This window comes from Caretta caretta, chromosome 10 (assembly GCF_965140235.1).
Source record: "Caretta caretta isolate rCarCar2 chromosome 10, rCarCar1.hap1, whole genome shotgun sequence".
Lineage (NCBI taxonomy): Eukaryota > Metazoa > Chordata > Testudines > Cheloniidae > Caretta > Caretta caretta.
Genome location: NC_134215.1, coordinates 22550982 through 22570727, shown reverse-complemented (window position 1 = coordinate 22570727; position 19746 = coordinate 22550982). Strand labels below are relative to the sequence as shown.

At 38.9% G+C, this 19746-nt stretch overlaps 1 protein-coding gene across 4 annotated transcripts in view; it reads left to right on the top strand.

The window, feature by feature from the left end:
* The window catches only part of PARN (poly(A)-specific ribonuclease), a 170353-nt gene that overhangs the window by 117953 nt on the left and 32654 nt on the right, over positions 1-19746 (top strand). For all 4 annotated transcript variants that reach the window (XR_007358919.2, XM_075132767.1, XM_048867743.2 and 1 more), the window contains exon 22: positions 8515-8704. Coding sequence is in view for 3 of the 4 variants with exons in the window: in XM_075132767.1 (XP_074988868.1) it covers positions 8515-8704 (190 nt within the window). In the remaining variant the exon portion in view is untranslated. The remainder of the gene's footprint in view (positions 1-8514; positions 8705-19746) is intronic.

The window sequence follows — 19746 nt, the reverse complement described above, 5'->3', positions numbered from 1 at the left end:
GGGGTGATTCAGAACAGTTCATATGCTGAACAACAGTTTGGGAATTTAAAAAAAAATCCGGGTTATCTAAGAGTTCTGTCAGAGTTCACTTGTTGGCTATAATGCCCTTCTGTTCCTTAATTGAAAGATTCTCAGAGTTTGCTCATCGCATGGTAAGATTTATCAAGGTTAGGAAACCTTTTTCCGCAGACTAAGAGAACACACCCTGGGTGGAATCTAAGCTTAGTACTGAAGTGTTTTATGAAACCTTCCTTTGAACCGATGGCTACCTTTTCTCTTAGCCTACCTGGTATCAGTCCCTTGTCAAGCATGAGACTCTCTCGGTGGAAGAACCCTTGCAAGGTCTGTGCAGGTCTCTCCTTTATCCACCATCTTCAATTGTCACTTTAACAACAAGTGCATCTTTGTTGGGTTGGGGGCACATTTAGGAACACACACCATTTAGGGCAGATTTTCTACCTTGAAAACAGCCAAAGAGTCGGAGAAATGGGGAATTTAAAGGCCAGGTCCTCCCTTTTACAGTGTTTTTCAAGAACAAGGCTTTGTTACACCCACATCCTAAACTTTTACCTAATGAGTCATCTGAATTTCACATTACCAACTCATCCATCTCATTTCCCTTCTCCCCCCAAAACCACAAAACTAGGAAGGATACTGTCTTAGGCATCTTGGACATCAGTAAGGTGGTGATTTCTATCTGGACAGAAACAAGCTATTTAGAAAGTCTTTCAGACTGTTCATTTCGATTGCTGACAGATCCAAAGGGTCTGCAGTCTCCATCCAGAGATTCTTCAGGTAGATTTCTTGGTATATTATTTCGTGCTATGAATCTACCAATATACAACCTTATTCTAGGTTGTTAGCCAGTCTACAAGCTCTCTTTGTACTTCTGTGGCGTTGCTTAAGCAGGTTCCCATTGTGGAGGTTTACAAGGCTGCAACTTGGACTTCAGTAATACCTTTTCCAAACATTTGGTGGTCCATTCTTTTAGATCAGATGCTGCCCTTGGGAATACAGTGGTGTTTTCAGTCGTGGACTCTGCTCCAAATCTCCCTCTAAATCAGGGTACTGCTCAGTAGTCTCCTGAAGTGGAGCACCTATAGGGAGAACATCCAAAGGAGGAGAGGTTACTCATCTTGTGCAGTAACGGATTTGTTCAAGGTGTGTGCGCTACTACCTGCCCTTCTTTCTCTCTGCTTCAGAATTTTTGCTGAGAGATTTTGTCGTGAAGAAGAAATGGAGTGAAGTTCACTTGTCCAGCCCTATATAGCCAGGTGCAGGGCCAGGAACCTTAAACTGCTGCTTTGTCAAAATCTAGATTTCCACCGCTGCCCCCCCCCCCCCCCAACCCTGTCTCTGGCCAAAGAGTGGCCATTTAATTAGGTGATGGTCGGTTTGATCTCATTGACACCTGGTTGAGGCATTAGCTAGCCTTTTGTCTATGGGGAACTTGTTTGTTACTGCCCTCCAGAACATGTTGTTGAAACATGGCTTGTTAATATTATACAGTGGAATCTTCTATCTTTACATACAATGTTGCCTCACTCATTTTACCACACAATCAGCAAAACATGAGTTTTCAAATGATACATTACACAGTACGCTTTGTACAAAATTTAACGTGGTCTTATAAAAGGGGTGAGCATAGAGGTACAGATTTTAAGTCAGAAGCTTCCACACCCCAGTTCACACGCTTCTTAGGGGAGGCAGAGGAGTTGCTCCAGGACCTGAAGCACTCCCAATCGGTCTTATGCGACTCCTGCACTTCTTCAGAGCGGTCCCTGCCCCAGAATAGGAGCTGGCAGCACTCTCCAAACCCAAGGGTGAGAACGCCTTGGTACTGGGTCAGGCTTCATATCTGCTCATGCAGGTGCCGCTTAAGGCGAAGGTCCTGCACCACCTGAGGCCTTGATCTGCAGGTCAAACAGCACTACTTAAGATGGGCTTTGCCAAGGTAGAGCAAGCAATGGGTGTGGGGTCACTGTTGGGAATCGCCACTCCACATAAAGGGCAATGCTTGAACCCTGGTGGGGGCATCACCAGGAAACACTACCACTATACTATATACTATAACCTTTAACTAACACTACTAATTAACTATTAACTGTGTAACAAAATAGAAATAAAAACTAGGCTGAGATAAATTGTGAGGTTATAAAAGAACAACTGCACAGAGCTCCAACTCTAGCCGATGGGGGATGAGAAGGAACTGAGAGGTGGTCGGGGCAATGCCAGCTCATATAATTAGAGGAAGGGCTACAGGCATAAGGCGTGAGGATCACCCCTCTACATGTACTGCTAGGAAAAGTCTCTGGCTCCAGTGCATGCACACACCTACTTGGAAATACACTCTGCATCTACTTGAAAAAGCATATTTACATTTTTTTAATGAAAGTCACCTTTTTAAAAAAATAATGCAGCTGGCCATAATATTTAAAATCAATGAAGATTTGTTACGGCTTTAGTCTTTTGTGGACCAATTCTTATACAGTAGTAGAACTAATGCTAACAGAGTCTCACCACCTAATATTATGGATTTGTGATACTATGGTTAAGATTGCTTTCTCAGTTGCTGAATTGAGATCAATAGTAAACCATTCTGGATTGTAAACTCTTTGGGACCGAGAATGTGTCTCAGACTGTTTCTTGTGTACGTTTCTGGTGCTACAGAAACGTACACACTTCCATTAAAAAAAACAATTACAACTTTTAGAGGGACCACTGTATACAGTAATGATTTCTAGCACAGTTAGGCTTTTTCTTCTGTACACAGGTCAGAGAATGTTGCTAGGAAAAATTGTATTTATACATATTTAACAGACTTATTACCAATCTCTTCACTACAAATCAAACCAAGCTTTTCTCCTTATGATGTTTTAGGATAATCATTCTTTAGAAAACAGTGTAAAAGTTGTATTGCCTCCTGCTTGGTGAGATGTTTAGTTGAAATTCTGTAGGATCTTTATTATCCATGGTATTCTTGTCTGCTTTGAGTGTGAGTTGCGAAATCCATGATCCGTTTCACCAGGCAACTTCCTTAGTTATCCTTTCTCCTTTCTATTGGTGGGAGATAAGTGTTTCATGGATTTCCACTGTATCTTTTCTCTAATATTTCCACCTTGTTCTGCCATTCATTTTCAGCCATTTTTATTCCTCATGAATAATCTTAATGCCAAAAGCTTAAAACGACTTTTCAAGAAAGTTGGGACACATCAGATTCTTTACTCAAATACAAATAAATCTGCTGCCTTCTCTTTGTCCACTGATTTTGTAATTCTGTCAAAAGCATTCAGGTTTAGAAAGATATATTCATTATAAATCCACATGGCTTATTTACGTTTCTCTTATCCACCAGATGTTCAATTAATTTTTTAATTATTCCTTTATTTAACTAATGACAGAAGTTAATTTTTGTATGGAACAGTTATTGGGAGGAAAAGTCATTGCTGTTGGAGAGAAATGCACTACATTTCCTCTCCTCCAGTCTTGCAGAATCTTCTCCATACTTCATGACATTATGAAAATTGGTGAATGATGCAACAAGTTAGCTAACGCAAAAGCCTCCATTCAGTCCAGGTTGTGGAGGACGCTTACAATCGTGGTCTCTCTTGTTTTCTGACTTGTGGAATATGTTGTGTTTCTCCATTTAGGGTGGTTGCCATCTGTAATCACATCTGGTGGATTAAATACATTTAGTCCAAGTGGATATAGGTATGGCAAGAGAGCCAGTAAATATATAGTTCTTCGCCAATAGTTGAAGGTAGCATGGCTCTGGCCAGTATGACCATTCCTCCTTGTTGTTGCTAAGGATTTAATTCAGAATGAATTGAACAGGAAATGTTTTTCATAACCTTAGTTTAAAAGCTGTTTAAAAACTTTTTTAAAAGGCTGTGTTTGTATTATTACTGAGCAGTTGATGAACGAAGGCATTTTCTTTCCCCATACCTCTTACAGCACTGCTATTAATATTCACATAGGAAAGAAGTTTTTAAAATGCAGTCTATTTCAGCTGACTAGAGAAATGATTTCAGGAGAGGTCTTAACCTGAAGGAAGGAAATCTTTGTAAGTGATGCTCTTATGTGATGCAAGACCTAATGTAATTATCTCACTTGTACTTTTTCATTTCACTAATGACTTTTTTGTCTATGTAGACCACAAATCAGAAGTTGAATATTTGTTTTCATCCTGAATATGTCCTTAAATGTGGGATCTCTTATTTTATGCTAGGTGGTGTGTCAAGGTTCCTTCCCCACTCTGAACTCTAGGGTACAGATGTGGGGACCTGCATGAAAAAACCCCTAAGCTTATTTTTACCAGCTTAGGTTAAAACTTCACCAAGGTACAAACTATTTTACCTTTTGCCCTTGGACTTTATTGCTGCCACCACCAAGCGTCTAACAGATATTATAACAGGGAAAGAGCCCCCTTGGAAACTTCTCCCCCCCCCAAAATCCTCCCAAACCGTACACCCCCTTTCCTGGGGAAGGCTTGATAAAAATCCTCACCAATTTGCGTAGGAGAACACAGACCCAAACCCTTGGATCTTAAGAACAATGAAAAAGCAATCAGGTTCTTAAAAGAAGAATTTTAATTGAAGAAAAAAAGTAAAAGAATCACCTCTGTAAAATCAGGACGGTAAATACCTTCCAGGGTAATCAGATTCAAAACCTAGAGAATCCCGCTAGGCAAAACCTTAAGATACAAAAAGACACAAAAATAGGAGTATACATTCCATTCTCTCCCGTCAACATAGAGCAGCTGCACAGGAGACCTTACAGCGACACAGCTGCAGTGGTACACCTGTGGCACTGTAGTGTAGACATTAGCCTTAATTATATGCTCGCAGCTAATTTTTTCCAAAGAACCCCTTTCTCATTCAGTGCACAGAATGTCTCTGCTTGAGATAAATCAGTGTTGTGTAATGTGAAAGAAATTGGTGTCTGCAAGACTCTCCTGCCTCATGGGTTGCAGAAATTGAAAAGTGTGTAATGAATGAGATGGGGGGTTGTGGGAAGAGAAAGAATGGTCTCATCGCTAAGGCAGTTGAAAGCTGTCATGTAGAATTGGATTCTATCCCTTCCTCTGCCAAAGAGTTCCTCTGTGATGCTGGGCAAGTCACTTAAACCAAGCTTTTCACAGGTGGTCACTAATTTGGGTTCCTCATTTTCTTGGTGCCCAGCTCGAAACTGTGGGTCCTGATTTTCACTAGGGCTGAGCACTCACACCTGCAGCTGAAGTCAGTGGGATATATAATGCAAAGTACTCTGAAATGATGAGGATCTGATTTTTCAAATCGGGCAAACACAATTTTGTGGCTTCTTTTGACCTTCCTCTTTCTCTGCCTCAGATTTCCATCTGTAAAATGAAGATATCATCACCCTTCACTTTACAGGGATTTTGTGCAAATAGCTTATTTGTAAAGTACTTGGATATTATTGTGATGAGTGCAATAGAAAGCCCATGAGGAAATTAATATTTCTTTGTTCATAACAAGGGTTGAATAGTGTGCAGTAAATAAGTCTTACAGGTACACATTACTCAATGAGGATAAAACAAAATATTGAATAGTTGCTCATTAGTTGCACGGCGTCCATCCTGTGTAGTGAATGAGTCGGGGGTTGTGTGGAAAAAATAGTATGTTATCATGTAATTAAAGACAGCATCATAATACATACATACAAGGGGCCAAATTAAGGTTCCCCCGGTAACCTTTATTCTGCAATTTCCTACGTTTTGAGTGCTTGATTTTTTCCAACTTTAATGTTCTTTTAATATAGCTCTTTGTGTGTAATATAAACTATGTGTAGTTTTTCTATCTACACATTTAATTTCTATATTTAGCTGTGGGACCACTTTATGTACTTCATATGCTCAGTATTGTCAATGGCTGTCTGGCATGATTTCAGTTTTGTACAAGGGCAGTGACTTGGTGAAAGAAAATCTTTGTGTTTGTGCACATTCCTTTTAGATCACTCAGGCTCAGTCAGTCTGTTTAATAATCTGCCTCGTAACTGGGGGTGATGCTTTGCTAGAAATATTCTTCATAACATAGTGTTATGTTTGCAATTACAGTTTAGTTTTTGGGTTTTTTAAAATAGTCATTTAGTGGATGTAGTTTGGTGTATAACTTAGCCGCTTTCTTTTGGTATCCTAAACCAGACTTGCTAACTCAGATGTAGAAAGGGAGAGGACAGCTTTTTCAACTAACAAAATAGTGCAAACCTTTTTTTAATGAGCTCACTGTGTTATAGGGAGATTCAACTTCTGGAAACACATTCCTTTGCTGGAGATGCAAAATGAGATAACACTGTGTAGCATGCTGGAGCTATTGTGGCATGAAGAGTACTATTCTAAAAGCTTTGTTCCTAATATAGCTGCAAATTGAGTTAAAGAACCACCCTTCTTTACCAGTCATTGCTGAAAACCATACAAGAAAGTTTCAGCTGTGTGTTGCTTCTTAAAACTTTGTATATACGAATCTCAACTGCTCAATGCATAAAGTGGTAGGTCATTCACTATATAAAATTTTTGAATGTGCTGCTATAAAACACAGGGCTTCAAAAAGAGCAGATTCCTCCACTTAGTTAAATAATTTCACATAGAGTTAATGTTTCTTATTTTAAAAATGCACACCAACATCAAATTTTTATTACATTGCTCCTTCCTGTGGATTTTTCCTCAGTTGTATTAAACTTATTTCTTGGGATGAAAAAATATGGGGAGAGTTCAATGTATTTCTTGCAGTTCTTCCATTTTTGGCCATGTTTAAATCATATTTAAAGGGTTAAAACTACTTCTCTGGGCAATAAATAACTTTAACTTCTAAGGACACAGATCCTGAAGCTTTGTTGTTAATAGAAAATTTTAATGTATGTGGATGTACTGTATATGTTTAATGCCTTACTGTTGCTACAAAAATCCTATAAAATTTTCCCATTAATCAGAAATTAAATAAGACATGACTATTCCTGGAGTCTATAACATGCTTTAGTTCAGCTATTTGTGTTTGTAGTAAAATGTTTATGCTCCTTCAACAGCACTAATATGCCACCTGTGGCTCATGGGTCTTTAATTACATATAACTTTAAATATTTAATCTATTGGATACAAACGTCAGTTGTAAAAGAAAAATAAATTCCACCATCATTGATATTGCTTCCCAGCCTATATGGAACTGTGAGGTTAAGGCATGCCAGTTTCAATACATGGGATAGTAATGTAAAACGTTAAGCAAGGAGCAACTTGACCCTTACAAAAGACTGAAAAAGCAATGATAAACTTCAGTATTTTGTGTCTAACTTCACTAAATTAGAATTACACAGTGTGTGAATAATTTATAAACTGTTTTTGTAAAACTTTAGTGTTACTGATCACTCTACAGTACTTTCTTTCAAACAGTTAAACTGGAAACAGCAGAGGACACCAGTTGACAGCCAATTCATTTTGCTGATTCATCCATTATAGCGATGGCTTCAGGCCAGAACTGGGCTTGCAGATTAAAGGCTGACAACTGTAAAACTGCTGGGACTTGAAGGAATGTTGGTAAAATGTTGCTGTGCAAAGGCAGGCAATGAAAGTGGGGTGTTTTTTTAAGTGATCCTAATTCTGCATATGTTGAGAGAAATCCCTGCACCATAAATTGGCAGTCATGTTTCAGTGAAATGGAGTCCTAACAGTAGAGGGCTACAATAATGGGAGTAACTGGGTGCTAATTAATAGACTGCTTGCCTCTCTAATGAATATTTAGCATAATAGAAAATGCAACTCAACTAAAGCTGTGTAGTGCAGCAATCAAAACTAGGTTTTGTAAATGTAGCCTTTTCCTGGCAATCTTGAAAAGTAAACCTGTTGGGTTAAGTAATGAGACTTAAAGGGAAAAAAAATCCAAGAAGGCTTTTCTGGCAATGAGCAATCTGGAAGGGATAATGACAGAAGATTTGATGGTTTCTCATTTTAAAAAAAAATCTTCAAACCAATTAACCGTTTTGTGAGGCCCATTTTTGTGAGCAGTGCTAACAGTACAAGTATTCTATGATGTGCAACAATGTGAATTAAAGAAGGTACAAAACAACTTGTTTCCTTCACCAAAGGAAGATGAATGTGAATGTAGTAAGTCCTACTATATTTGGTATGGGTAAATGTAGGCTATTGTATCCATGAGTGTCATGTTTAAACTTCCATCTCCTGGGGGTAAGGATGGAAATCTCCACTCCTGCAAACTAGTTTCCCTGTCGTAGATAGATGACTGCAAAATGTGGACACCCTTACTTGGAAGTTCTCCTTTACAGTTACATAATAGATCTGTTTCTTGTGCCTCCTGCATTCCTGAAGTGTTTATCATAAAATTAGCAGGATCTTATTGCATTTCCTTAAGGCTAATGGTTGAACTTCGGATTGTGTATATTCACAGATCAAGCTGTTCACTCCACCTTAAAATAAGTTATTTCAGGGGAGGGGAGACTGTATTTAAAGGCTGTTCTGTACATAATATCCAATGCTCTTCTTCCCCATAGCTGTAAACACCAGCAGGTATGCTGAAAGTTATAGGATCCAGACCTATGCAGAATATGTTGAGAAAAAACATGAAGAGAAACAGGCAAAAAGAAAGTGGACAGAAGATAGTTGGAAGGAGATGGAGAGAAAGCGGTTAAAAACGCAATACACACCATACATTCCCCAGAGTCGGTACTACTGTGGTAACAGGTGAGAAATTTTCATAAGTAAAAATAATAATAATAAAACACATGGAAAGAAAACAACTTATCCTTAATTTCAGCAGCTCTGGATGGCTTCTCTTAGGATTTGGAAACTGAGGGCTAGTCTACACTGGCAAAGTTAAAGCGCTGCTGTGGCAGCTCTTTAACATGGTTTGTGTAGTCGCGGCAGAACGCTGGGAGAGAGCTCTCCCAGCACTCTAAAATTACCCACCTCTACGAGGGGCGTAGCTACCAGAGCTGGGAGCGCAGCTTCCAATACTAGTGCACTGTGTACACTGGCGCTTTACAGTGCTGAAACTTGCTGCATTCGGTGGGGGGGGGGTTCACACCCCTGAGCGAGAAAGTTGCAGCGCTGTAAAGTGCCAGTGTAGACAAGCCCTAAGCTGCTTTCTCTCCTACTACTACTATCCGTGTCTTGTGGCTGACGTTCCAAGGTGCTAGCACAGGGTAATACATACTCTCTCGCTCCCTGGGAAACAGCCAACTGAACAATCATAATGAAAATTCCTTCTGTGTATCTAAAAGTGGGGAGGAAAAATGGAAAGAATTATTTTTTAGGTTAGATTTTGTTTGAGTCTCCAGTGAAAATTAAAGGGTTGCCATGAATTTTTGCCCTCGATGATCTATTGGACTGAGTCAGCAGAACTGTGTTGTAATCCTGATGCAGTAAATTGCTGTATGACTTGCATCTGTTTCTTGTTTGCTTTGTCTTGCCTGTTTAGAGTGAGATTTTCAGACAAGGGGATCTCACTGTACACTGGTGCAAGTCTGAGGGCTCTAGGTGTTACTGTAATTCATAGCATCTCTGTATTTGTCCTTGAAAGTCTCTGCTGCACTGTTTCAGATTCCTTCTTAAATTTATAAAAATCTCAAGGGAGCTGCAGGCCTGACATTTTTACAGGTTGGGAGGAGGTACAAATAGGGAGCAAAACTGACCCTGAACTGCTGGGCTTTGTCTGCTTCCTTCTTTTGTATGAATAATGTGGTGATCTATACTTTCCACGCCCTGTCCTCCTGTGAATGTGTTGGATTTTGCAATATGGAAAACTGGCTTCTCTCTCACAGTAAGAACATCCTTAAAAATAGGTTTTATACTTACACTGTAGATGAGTGTTTATGTTTAATATGAACAAAACAGGTGTTTTGGCTGCTTGTCACATTTTGATGGCATGTCAAACTTGGAGTTTAAAAGTTTGTGAGAAATGTTTAGGAGAGCAGGAAGAGCACAAGTGATTCTTCAGGGAGGTGGAGTGATGAGTTAATCTAGGTTTTCCAAAATATTGTGTTTCATAGTTGGGTATTCCGTATGAGGGAGCATGAATAATGAGAGAGGCATGTTACGCAATCTACTATGGGACTTCTAAAGGTTCTGAAGCCTCAGTTACTTATCTTTCTGTGAAATGAATTGATCTAGGAATAGAATTTATACAGTAAAATACACTGTATTGCTGTAATCCATCTTCATGCAGTTTGTACTTCCTATAGGTTTAGGTAGCATTGGTAATCTGATCATGGAAGAGTTCTGAGGTATTTTGATACTGACTGCTCTGTTCACCATGGTTTAGGATTGCATTATTACAGCTGAGCGCCCCCCCCCCCACACACACACACCACAGTGCCATAATGAGTGGTTTACAGCATTTTTTGTGTTTTGGTCTTTAAAGGGCAGAATGTATAATATATTCTCTTGTTAGCAGAATCCATGTCCCAAATTGAAGTCCAGTGGCCTGAATAGTTGACAGTGGGTTAGCTAGCAAGGAGGACTACAAATGGGACTTTATTCTGCTTTGCACTATAAAATAATGTATGCATGTACCTATAAAATAGTCACTTCACAATGTACACTAAACACAACACATGGGAGTCACTGGTGACTAATCTTTCTCCACATTTTATGATCTTCACACAGCCTTGATGCCATACCATATCCCATCCAGTCAGCCACATTGTTGATCCACACTCCCTGTGGGTGCCTTCTGACACCAGTCCCTGCAAAACTAGCTTTGGCAACCTTCCTCCACTCATCTGATCCGCCCTACCCACATGTCCTGCATATTCAAGTTTTCTTTATCTGGTTGTCTTAATACCAGGAATCACGCCAGTTAGGCTGTAAATTTGAGTAATTTGCCTTCTCTTTAATCATATGTGAGATATAACTAGTGTGCAGAAATTGCCTGTAGCGTTTCAGTTTGAAGGCTGAAAGTCTCTTAATGTCTTGTTTCCTTACTATCCTGTCTCGTGTTTATAGCAAGATACTGAAGATAAGAGACTGCAGCATGCAATTTCATTTTACATTTCATCCTCACTCATGACACCTTTACATTTAACAACAAATACTTTGTTCAAATGTAGGAACAGCTATAGGTACTAGGATGCCTCTCCAATACCTCCTCCAATGTACCTCTTTTGGGTCTAAACCCGGCTTGTTCTTCAACCACAAAGCTCTTTATCTTAGATGCAATTCTCTTCAGGATGATGTGTGGTAGTATTTTGTTAGGGTGTGTCAATAATGAGATTCTGCTGTAATTTCCATTAACAGCGGGGCCCCCCTTTTATGTATAGGAACCATCAGGGACTGTGTCGAAGTTCTCTTCCAGATTCTCAAATCACATTGACCAGCTTATGATATGCCTGTCGAATGCCTCTTCACCACTTTTAATTACAAGTAGTTCTGCTTGTACATTATCCACTTCAAGGGCTTTATTACTTTTCAGTGTCTGCATTGCTTCATCAAGTTCTTCGATCATAGGAGGAGGTTCAGTAGGATAAGTCAATCTTCTGACATAGATCTCTGCCTCACTTCCAACTTAAAATTCTTTTTGCTCCTCGTGGCATTTGCCACAATAGAGTGATGTACTGTTGTCAAGCCAATCTTCTTTTGCCTCTTCAGTCTTTCTCACATCACACAGAAATGCTTGCTCTCTTGCAGTTTGATCTATCTTGTTTTGTGCTCTTAGCTTCCTTCATTGATCACACAACTTGATAATCTTCTCTGTGATCCAAGGCTGCAGCTTTAGGATCTGTTTCCCGAGGAGTTCATCTGTGGTGTATGTAATAGAGCACTACATCTGCTGTACATCTGATCTATGTTACCCTTGTAGAGGATCAGCAGCTTGCAGCTTTTGTTCGTTCTTCTTGAATTCCACTTTCACAGACTTTCAGTTTATCAACATTACAGTGGACTCTGAAGGCACTTGCTGGTTATTTCTTGCTTCACAATTTGATCTTTATGGTGGCTATTATTAACTTATGATCAGATCTTATGTTAGCCTTCCTGAGGGATTGACTTCCCATCACAATAGAACATCACCTCATTGGGATCATGATGAGGTCTCCAGTAATTCCTCACTTAAAGTCGTCCCGGTTAACATTGTTTCATTGTTACGCTGCTGATGAATTAGAGAACATGCTCATTTACAGTTGCACAATGCTCCCTTATATAACGTTGTTTGGCAATCGCCTGCTTTGTCCACTGCTTCCAGAAAGAGCAGCCCATTAGAGCTAGCTGGTGGGGGCTTGGAACCAGGGTGGACCAGCAGCCCCCCTATCAGCTCCCCGCTCCCCTAAGTTCCCTGTGTGGCAGCTGCCCAGCAGGCTATCAGTTGCTGGCAATTCAGCTGTCCCTCCCCCCAGTGCCATGTGCTGCTCCTGCCCTTTGCCTTGGAGCTGCTCCCGGGAGCCTCCTGCTTGCTGTGCGGGGGGAGGGAAGAGGGAGGCTAATGTCAGAGTGTCCTCTCCCCCCTGCTCCTGCCACCCACTTACCCCATCTCCATAGAGCTGGGGGAGACACACACATGACAGGGCTCAGGATGGAGGGAGCTTGCTGGCAGCAGCTGCTGTCTCAGCTTGCTGATCTACTTAAAAAGGCAACGTACTTAGTGGGTCAGCATACTTAAAGGGGCAATGCACAGCGCGCTCTCTCTCACTCACACAGGGTGTGTGTCTCTGTGTCTCTCTCTGCCATGCTGTCTCCCTTCCCTCCATTTGTGCTGCCTTGTAGAGTGTGAGGCTACATTAACAACAATGTGTTAACCCTTGAGGGCTCAGCCGAGTGCTAGTTCATCATTTAGCAGTAAGGCATTCCCTGGGAAATATCCCACCCTCTTCCACCTTCTGACTTCACCACCTCAGCCAAGCTTCACAATCATCATTGCTATGTGCAGTATTAAATTGTTTGTTTAAAACTTATATTGTGTATATATAATAATCTTTTGTCTGGGGAAAAACATTTCCCAGGACCCTAACCCCTCATCCCCCCATTTACATTAATTCTATGGGGAAATTGGATTCGCTTAACGTTGTTTCACTTAGTCACACTTTTCAGGAATATAACTACAATGTTAAGTGAGGAGTTATTGTATTTGGTATTGAATCTGGAAATCTGGCAGTGTCCAAGTCCATCACCATGACAGTTTATGCTTGAAAAGGGTATTTAGTAATAGTAAGTAATTTCCAGTTGCTTATTGCATGAATCACAGTCTTCTGCTGTTTGTCTTGCCATACCCAAAATTCCCAACACAGCTGCTCCATTCTGGGTAACTCTTGGGACCACTGCATGCATTGCACTCACCTTGTACAATTGGATGTCTCTGAGTTGAACAGATGCTAGCTCCTTCCCGGTGTCACTCTAGAATTTCTCAACTTTTTCATCAGTCACAGTCACTAGTTGAGGCACAGTCACTAGTCGGGATGGGCTGCCAATCTAAAGGTCAGCCTGTTGCTGATACTTTGTGAACTGGTCAAGGTGAAATTGTTTGGAGGTGGAACGGTAAAATAGGCTGTAATTCAATTTAAATAACGATTTTTAGTGGGTTGGTGAAGTTCTCACATTACTCCTTAAGGTGCATCCTCAGAGGTAAAAGTTTCTGTTGTGTGAGAGCTTGGCACATTGGAGCTATGGTTGGTACTGTCAGGTCTGACAGTGGAATGGTGTTAAACATAATTAGTTTAATCATCTTGTTATACTGGTGTTTCTGTGAGAACCTATAAATGTACATATTGGAGACTTGAACAGATCTTGAGATTTCTAAGTGGACTGAAGGATTAAATGAAGCAGTCTTCTGGACCACAGCTATTGATTTAAACCTTAACCATCGAGTACCAGGGCAAGAATAAATAAGCCTATATTCAATTTAATTTTTAGTTTAAGGCAAATTGTCCAGCTTTCAGAAAAAGCTAAATTAAACCTTCTTAATCCAGTTCACTTTCTCTGCCTACCTGCACTTGGAATTTGGGGGTAATGTACCATTGTAAGGAAATGACATAGATTAATTTTTTGGTTAATATATTTTAAGCAGTAGACATGAGAAATGTCTACTCAAAACTTGATAATGGGAAAGTTACAATAGGAGGAGGAGTATATATTAAAAATCAAACTGTACATCTGGTTGGTCATATCAAAAAGCCACTAATTCAGGTTTGTTAGAGAACTTGAGAGGTTAATTCCATTGAATTTAAACTGTTTTTTGTATGTGGTTTATCTTTCCTCAACTTTGAATCCTGCTGTAGGTGTTAGAAATATTATTTAGGTGCTGTTTCATGCTGCTATAATCAGTTATTAGCATTTCCATTATAAATGCCAATTTTCATGCGTTTAGGACTGAGCCTGAAAAATTCAGTCCAGATTTAAACTTGGTAAGCAAGATGTCAGCCCAGGATTCACGTTTACAACAATATTTTTTAAAAGTAGTTTTATGTTAGAATTTAAGTTTAACAGGTAGATAATGCAAATATATTAACTTTTCCCTTGCAAGCCTGTTGTTTACAAGTGTTCACACTAAAATTAGTGGCTTGAGCAATACTTGAAAATTAGCTACAATACATCACCAAAAGCAGCAACTTATTTCTGTAATATCCTAATGTTCCTTACTATGGACTTGGATTTTGCCAAGACCTTTCATATGAATTATCGATCCAATTGTATAAAATATTAATTTAATTTAATATAGTTTGACATTCTTCAGTGTGGGACAGTTGCCTTATAATTGGTTTTTTTGGCTTATGACTTTAAGGATTGAAACTCTTAATGTGATATAAGAAAAAATTGCAAAATAAGTCACCCTCTGTCCCACAAGCTCATCTCTTTTTACTTGAGTGTTGTAGAAATTGACATGTGAAGTCTTGTGCTCAGTGTTGCATTCTAAAGCCAATCTGTAAATCTGAAGTCATGCATTAATGCTCACTAATACTAATGGTACTTACACAGTGAAAGCTGTCTCTTTTGAAAATACACCCTTCTACATAATGCTGTATCACTGCAAGGAGTCAAGTTAAAAGGATGTTGTGGATTTAAAAACCGATACGTTGCTCTGGAAAAATTGCTTTCTGTTAATACAAAGATAAGTGAAAGATTGGAGGAAAAACTCTTCTTTCAGTTTTACTTGGTGCATTTGACAGCATTAACTGTTTATCACTAAATCACCTTCTCTTGTTTCAGTGCCATTTGTTTAGATTCTAAGCTCCAGGAGGAGGGATTATGTCCTATTGTGCTTTGCACAGCGCAAAGCACACTGTCTGTGCTTAGTTGATGTTCATGTTAAATGCATCATTTCAGGTCTTTTCTTTTGCAAAATAGTGTTAAATCATAGCATTCAAATTGAGAAGTAGACTATCTTTTTGTATAAAATTTTAATCTTGCTCTATTTGCAGCTTTAATTTTTTTTAGGGTTTATTTCCCAGGTCATTTGCCTAAAATGAATAAAAAATGGGATTAATGGCAACATTTATTTCTGTCAGTTTAAAAAACCAAAAAGGTGCCATACCAAAAGCAGGAAGGATGTATTTTTGACTATATGGCTTCTTTCCTACAACAGTTTTAAACTAAAATGTTCAAACTAAAATGCCAGTAAAGCACGTATCTTAGTTCTGGTACACATAAACAGTAGCCAAGAAGTTAGGGATATGTATTTAGTCATGCTCCAAACATGAAATACTCAGTTGTAATGCAAGGAAAGTAAAGCAGTATGTACCGTGCAAAACTGAAAAGTTGGATCTCTTGTTGTCCATCTGCCCTGTCCCTTGGAAAGTAATTGCGGCAGCCAACAGTGAGTAGACTTTTGCTCTTCAGTAGCTGAAATGACGTTGCAAAGGTGACGTTTTTGTTCCTTTAATTCTCTGGCATTATAGAACTCTACTAATCCACCACATCCTGTTGATTAGTTCGAATAATTCTGTTTGATTTTTTTACTAGTCCATACTGTTGGAATTTAACAGATATATACAGTGGCCCTAAATGTACTTAGTTTTGTGAATTGAGATCAGTGTAATTGACTAGAAGTTAACGTTAAACTCTTCACTTTGTATTGCTGCCACTTCCACCACTGGCACTCATCTGTTCAGCTTCTTTCAGAGCTGACAACACTGCTAGAGTGTGGATCAATGCAAAATGAAAGCTGGGAGAGGAGGGGGTTGCATTCACTCAAGAGACTGAGAATCTCACCCACTAAACACTCTTTCATCAGCACTGATCTGGAAGGAATAGTGTGTTCCCAAAACTGCTTCTTGCCAACTGGCAATGTGTGATAGGTTTTTCTTTTCTTTAAGTTGGCTAGTGATTTTATAAGAAAAACATGAGAACCAAAAATGATTTACAATATATAAAGGAAAAGACATTTTTAAAAAATCCTTTTTAGATTGCTTCTGGCTATAAATCCCATTATCACCTAGATGACAGGTGTATATGTACATTTTGAAACGAACTGAGATTTTTGTGGTTTTTTGCAAATAGTTTATGCACATTCTTATTCTAGGAGGCTGATGATGTTTAGAACCTTTGTCATTAAAATTCTTAGCCTGAGAATTCAGCTCTGCCTCAAAATTCACTCTGAGCTGAAACTCTGCATGCAAGTTAACAGTTCAAGTTTTGTATATTTATATTGTGTGAGATTATGCACTGCATTTGTGCATAATAAGAACTGGCTAGGTTCAGGTGTCTTAGGATAAATATAATTGCCAACCATAATGGAACCTAGGGTCCTACATCAGGCACAAATATGTGAGAACATTGTGCATGGGCAGTGTTCTCAGCTGTATGTTAAACATAGAAGAAAAGGTCCCTGCCTTGAGGATCTTACAGATGTGCAAACAATTGAAGATCTTAAACTAGTATACCCAAATTAAAGATAACAATCATTGAGAACTATTATTGTGTTTGGTACTTGAACTTTTGGATTTAATTGTGTTCTCCCTCTAATTAAGGAAATTGACTCCAATACGGAATAGTGGATCCATTCCAAATATCCTGTAAATGCAGAAAGTTGAAATTTGTTTTAGGTCACTTAGATTCTTATTCCTATATATATATAAAAATAAGAATCTGTTTGTCTGTGTCTGTCTGTCTGTCTATATATATATATATATATATATATATATATATATAGACAGACAGACAGACACACACACCCTGTAAACTGCCTAAAGATGCTCCTCATTATGATCAGCTAAATAATGTTGACACATCATGTCAGGTGATAATATGGTGCCTGATTCTAATAGCAGTGTAAAGCAAGAGTAAATAAGGTATTAGTGGTATAAAATCAGAATTGGATGCAAAGAATGTAAAATGAAGGTGCATGGCTAAGACAGCAAACAAAATGGTGGTTTAATGTTTTTTAATGTATTATCTCTGTAATAAAGGGTGAATAAATGAAAACAACTTAAGATAAAAAGAGCCAAGGCAACTTGAATACAAAGATATGTGCCCTAAATATGAATGAGTACCCATGGAACCAGTTTGAGAGCTGGCAGATCCCAGTTCCAGCCTCTGGGGGAGAAAATCCAGCAACAATATCAGCCTGCAAAACATATTAATGACTGCAAGCTTAGAGATATTAAACTTGGATTCTCATTATCCCATAAAGAGACAGTGGGTGGGTGAGTGCAATGAGATTTTTTTTTACTTAAAAGAAAAAAATAATTCTACTATTTGTCTGGAGGGGCGGGGGAAGTGTGGCAGTGGCCACTTTGGAAAGATTAGACTAAAAGTAAATATGGCAACATCCATATTGAGAGAGGCACAACAAGCAAGGAAAGACCAGAAGATCTAGATGTCTGGGAAAGTAAAAAAAAAACAATCCTCTGGTACAAAGGTTTGTCTCCCCTCCATCCACCAAAAGTTGACAGTCACAAAAGAGAGTAACTCCCCCTCCAAAAAACTAACTATGAAGCCAGGTGGAGAAGTATCAGTCACTAAGGGTGACCTGAAGGACCTCCTGTTAGAAATCAAAAAGATGAATAAGGAGATGAGGGAAGAGTTTACGTTAAAGATATAAAAAATGAAATTAATTAGATTAATGGGAAAATATCAGATATGGAAACAGGATTAAACAAGCAATCAGACAGAATTACTAACCTAGAGGAAAGAATCCAAATAACTGTAAAAATAGAAAAAAATAGAATTGAAGCTTGAGGACATGGAAAATATGTTATTCCTGGGTTCTCTAAGGATTAAAGATATTCCAGAGGAGACTGAAGGAAGAAATCTGCCAGATGCATTGGCAATAAAGATCACATTTATATTGAGAGGACTTAGAGCCCTTTTCCCTGTTCCCCCTCCCCCCCAGCAGACTCCCAGACAAAGAGAGATGATTTTCCGTTTACTCTTCTATCAAGACAAAGATAAAATACTGAGGGCAATGAGAGAGAGAGAGAGTTGAACCAGTGATTATTCCCAAACAGTCCATACAGATTTTCCCAGATCTGGTAACCTCAACCCTTTGAAAGTGAAGAGAACTATACCAGATGACTATACTTCTTAGAAAGAACAATATAAGATACAAGTGAGGGATCCCATTTAGGCTGTCATTTAAATAGAAGGACAGATGTGTTTGTCTCAGACCCAAAAGAAGGGAAATAGGTGTTCGTGGGACATGGGAGTAGGTGAATGGGCTCAGAACAATCTGAATCAGTCCTACAGGTCACTAAGAAATCAGTGAGATCAGTGACAACCAGAACTGGTCAAGAAGATACATCATCAAGACAACAGGATAGACATGAGAGAAGAAGAGTCTGGATGCAGAAGAACAAGATTAGTAAATGGTAGGGCTGTCAAACTATTAAAAAATTAACCGCATTTAATTGCGTGATTAAAAAATTAATCATGTGATTAATCACGCTGTTAAAGAATAATAGTATATCATTTAAAAATAATTTTGCATGTTTTTCTACATTTTCAAATATATTGATTTCGCTTACAACGCAGAATACAAAGTGTACAGTGCTCACTTTATATTTATTTTTGATTACAAATATTTGTACTGTGAAAAATACTATTTCTTTTGTTTTTAATTTCCCCATTACAAGTACTGTAGGGCAATCTCTTTATCATGAAAGATGAATTTACAAATGTAGAATTATGTAAAAAAAAAAACACCTGCATTCAAAAATAAAACCATGTAAAAGTTTAGAGCCTTCAAGTCCACTCAGTCCTACTTCTTGTTTAGCCAATTGCTCAGACAAACACTGCTTTGGATCATTATTGAGCAGAACCCGTCATCAGCATTGAAGCATGCCCTCTGGAATGGTGGCCGAAGCATGAAAGGGCATATGAATGTTTAACATGTGTGGTACATAAATACCTTGCAACGCCAGCTACAAAAGTGCCATGTGAATGCCTGTTCTCACTTTCAGGTGACATTGTAAATAAAAAGCGGGCAGCATTATATCCTATAAATGTAAACAAACTTGTTTGTCTGAATGATTGGCTGAACAAGAAGTAGGACTGAGGGAATACATAGAGAGGGAGGGAAGGAGGGTGTAAAACAATCAGAGAATCACAGAAGTGTAGGCCTGGAGGGGACCTTACTAGGTCATCTAGTCCAGTCCCTTGCACTCAAGGCAAGACGAAGTAATAACTAACCATTCCTGACAGGTGTTTAAGAGCAAGTTAGACAAAAACTTACAATGATGGGGATTACACAACTTCCCTAGGCAGTTTGTTTCAGTGCTTAACCCTGGCAGGAATTTTTTCCTAAGGTCCAGCCTAAACCGTGGTTGCTGCAATTTAAGCTCATTGCTTCGTGTCCCTAGAAC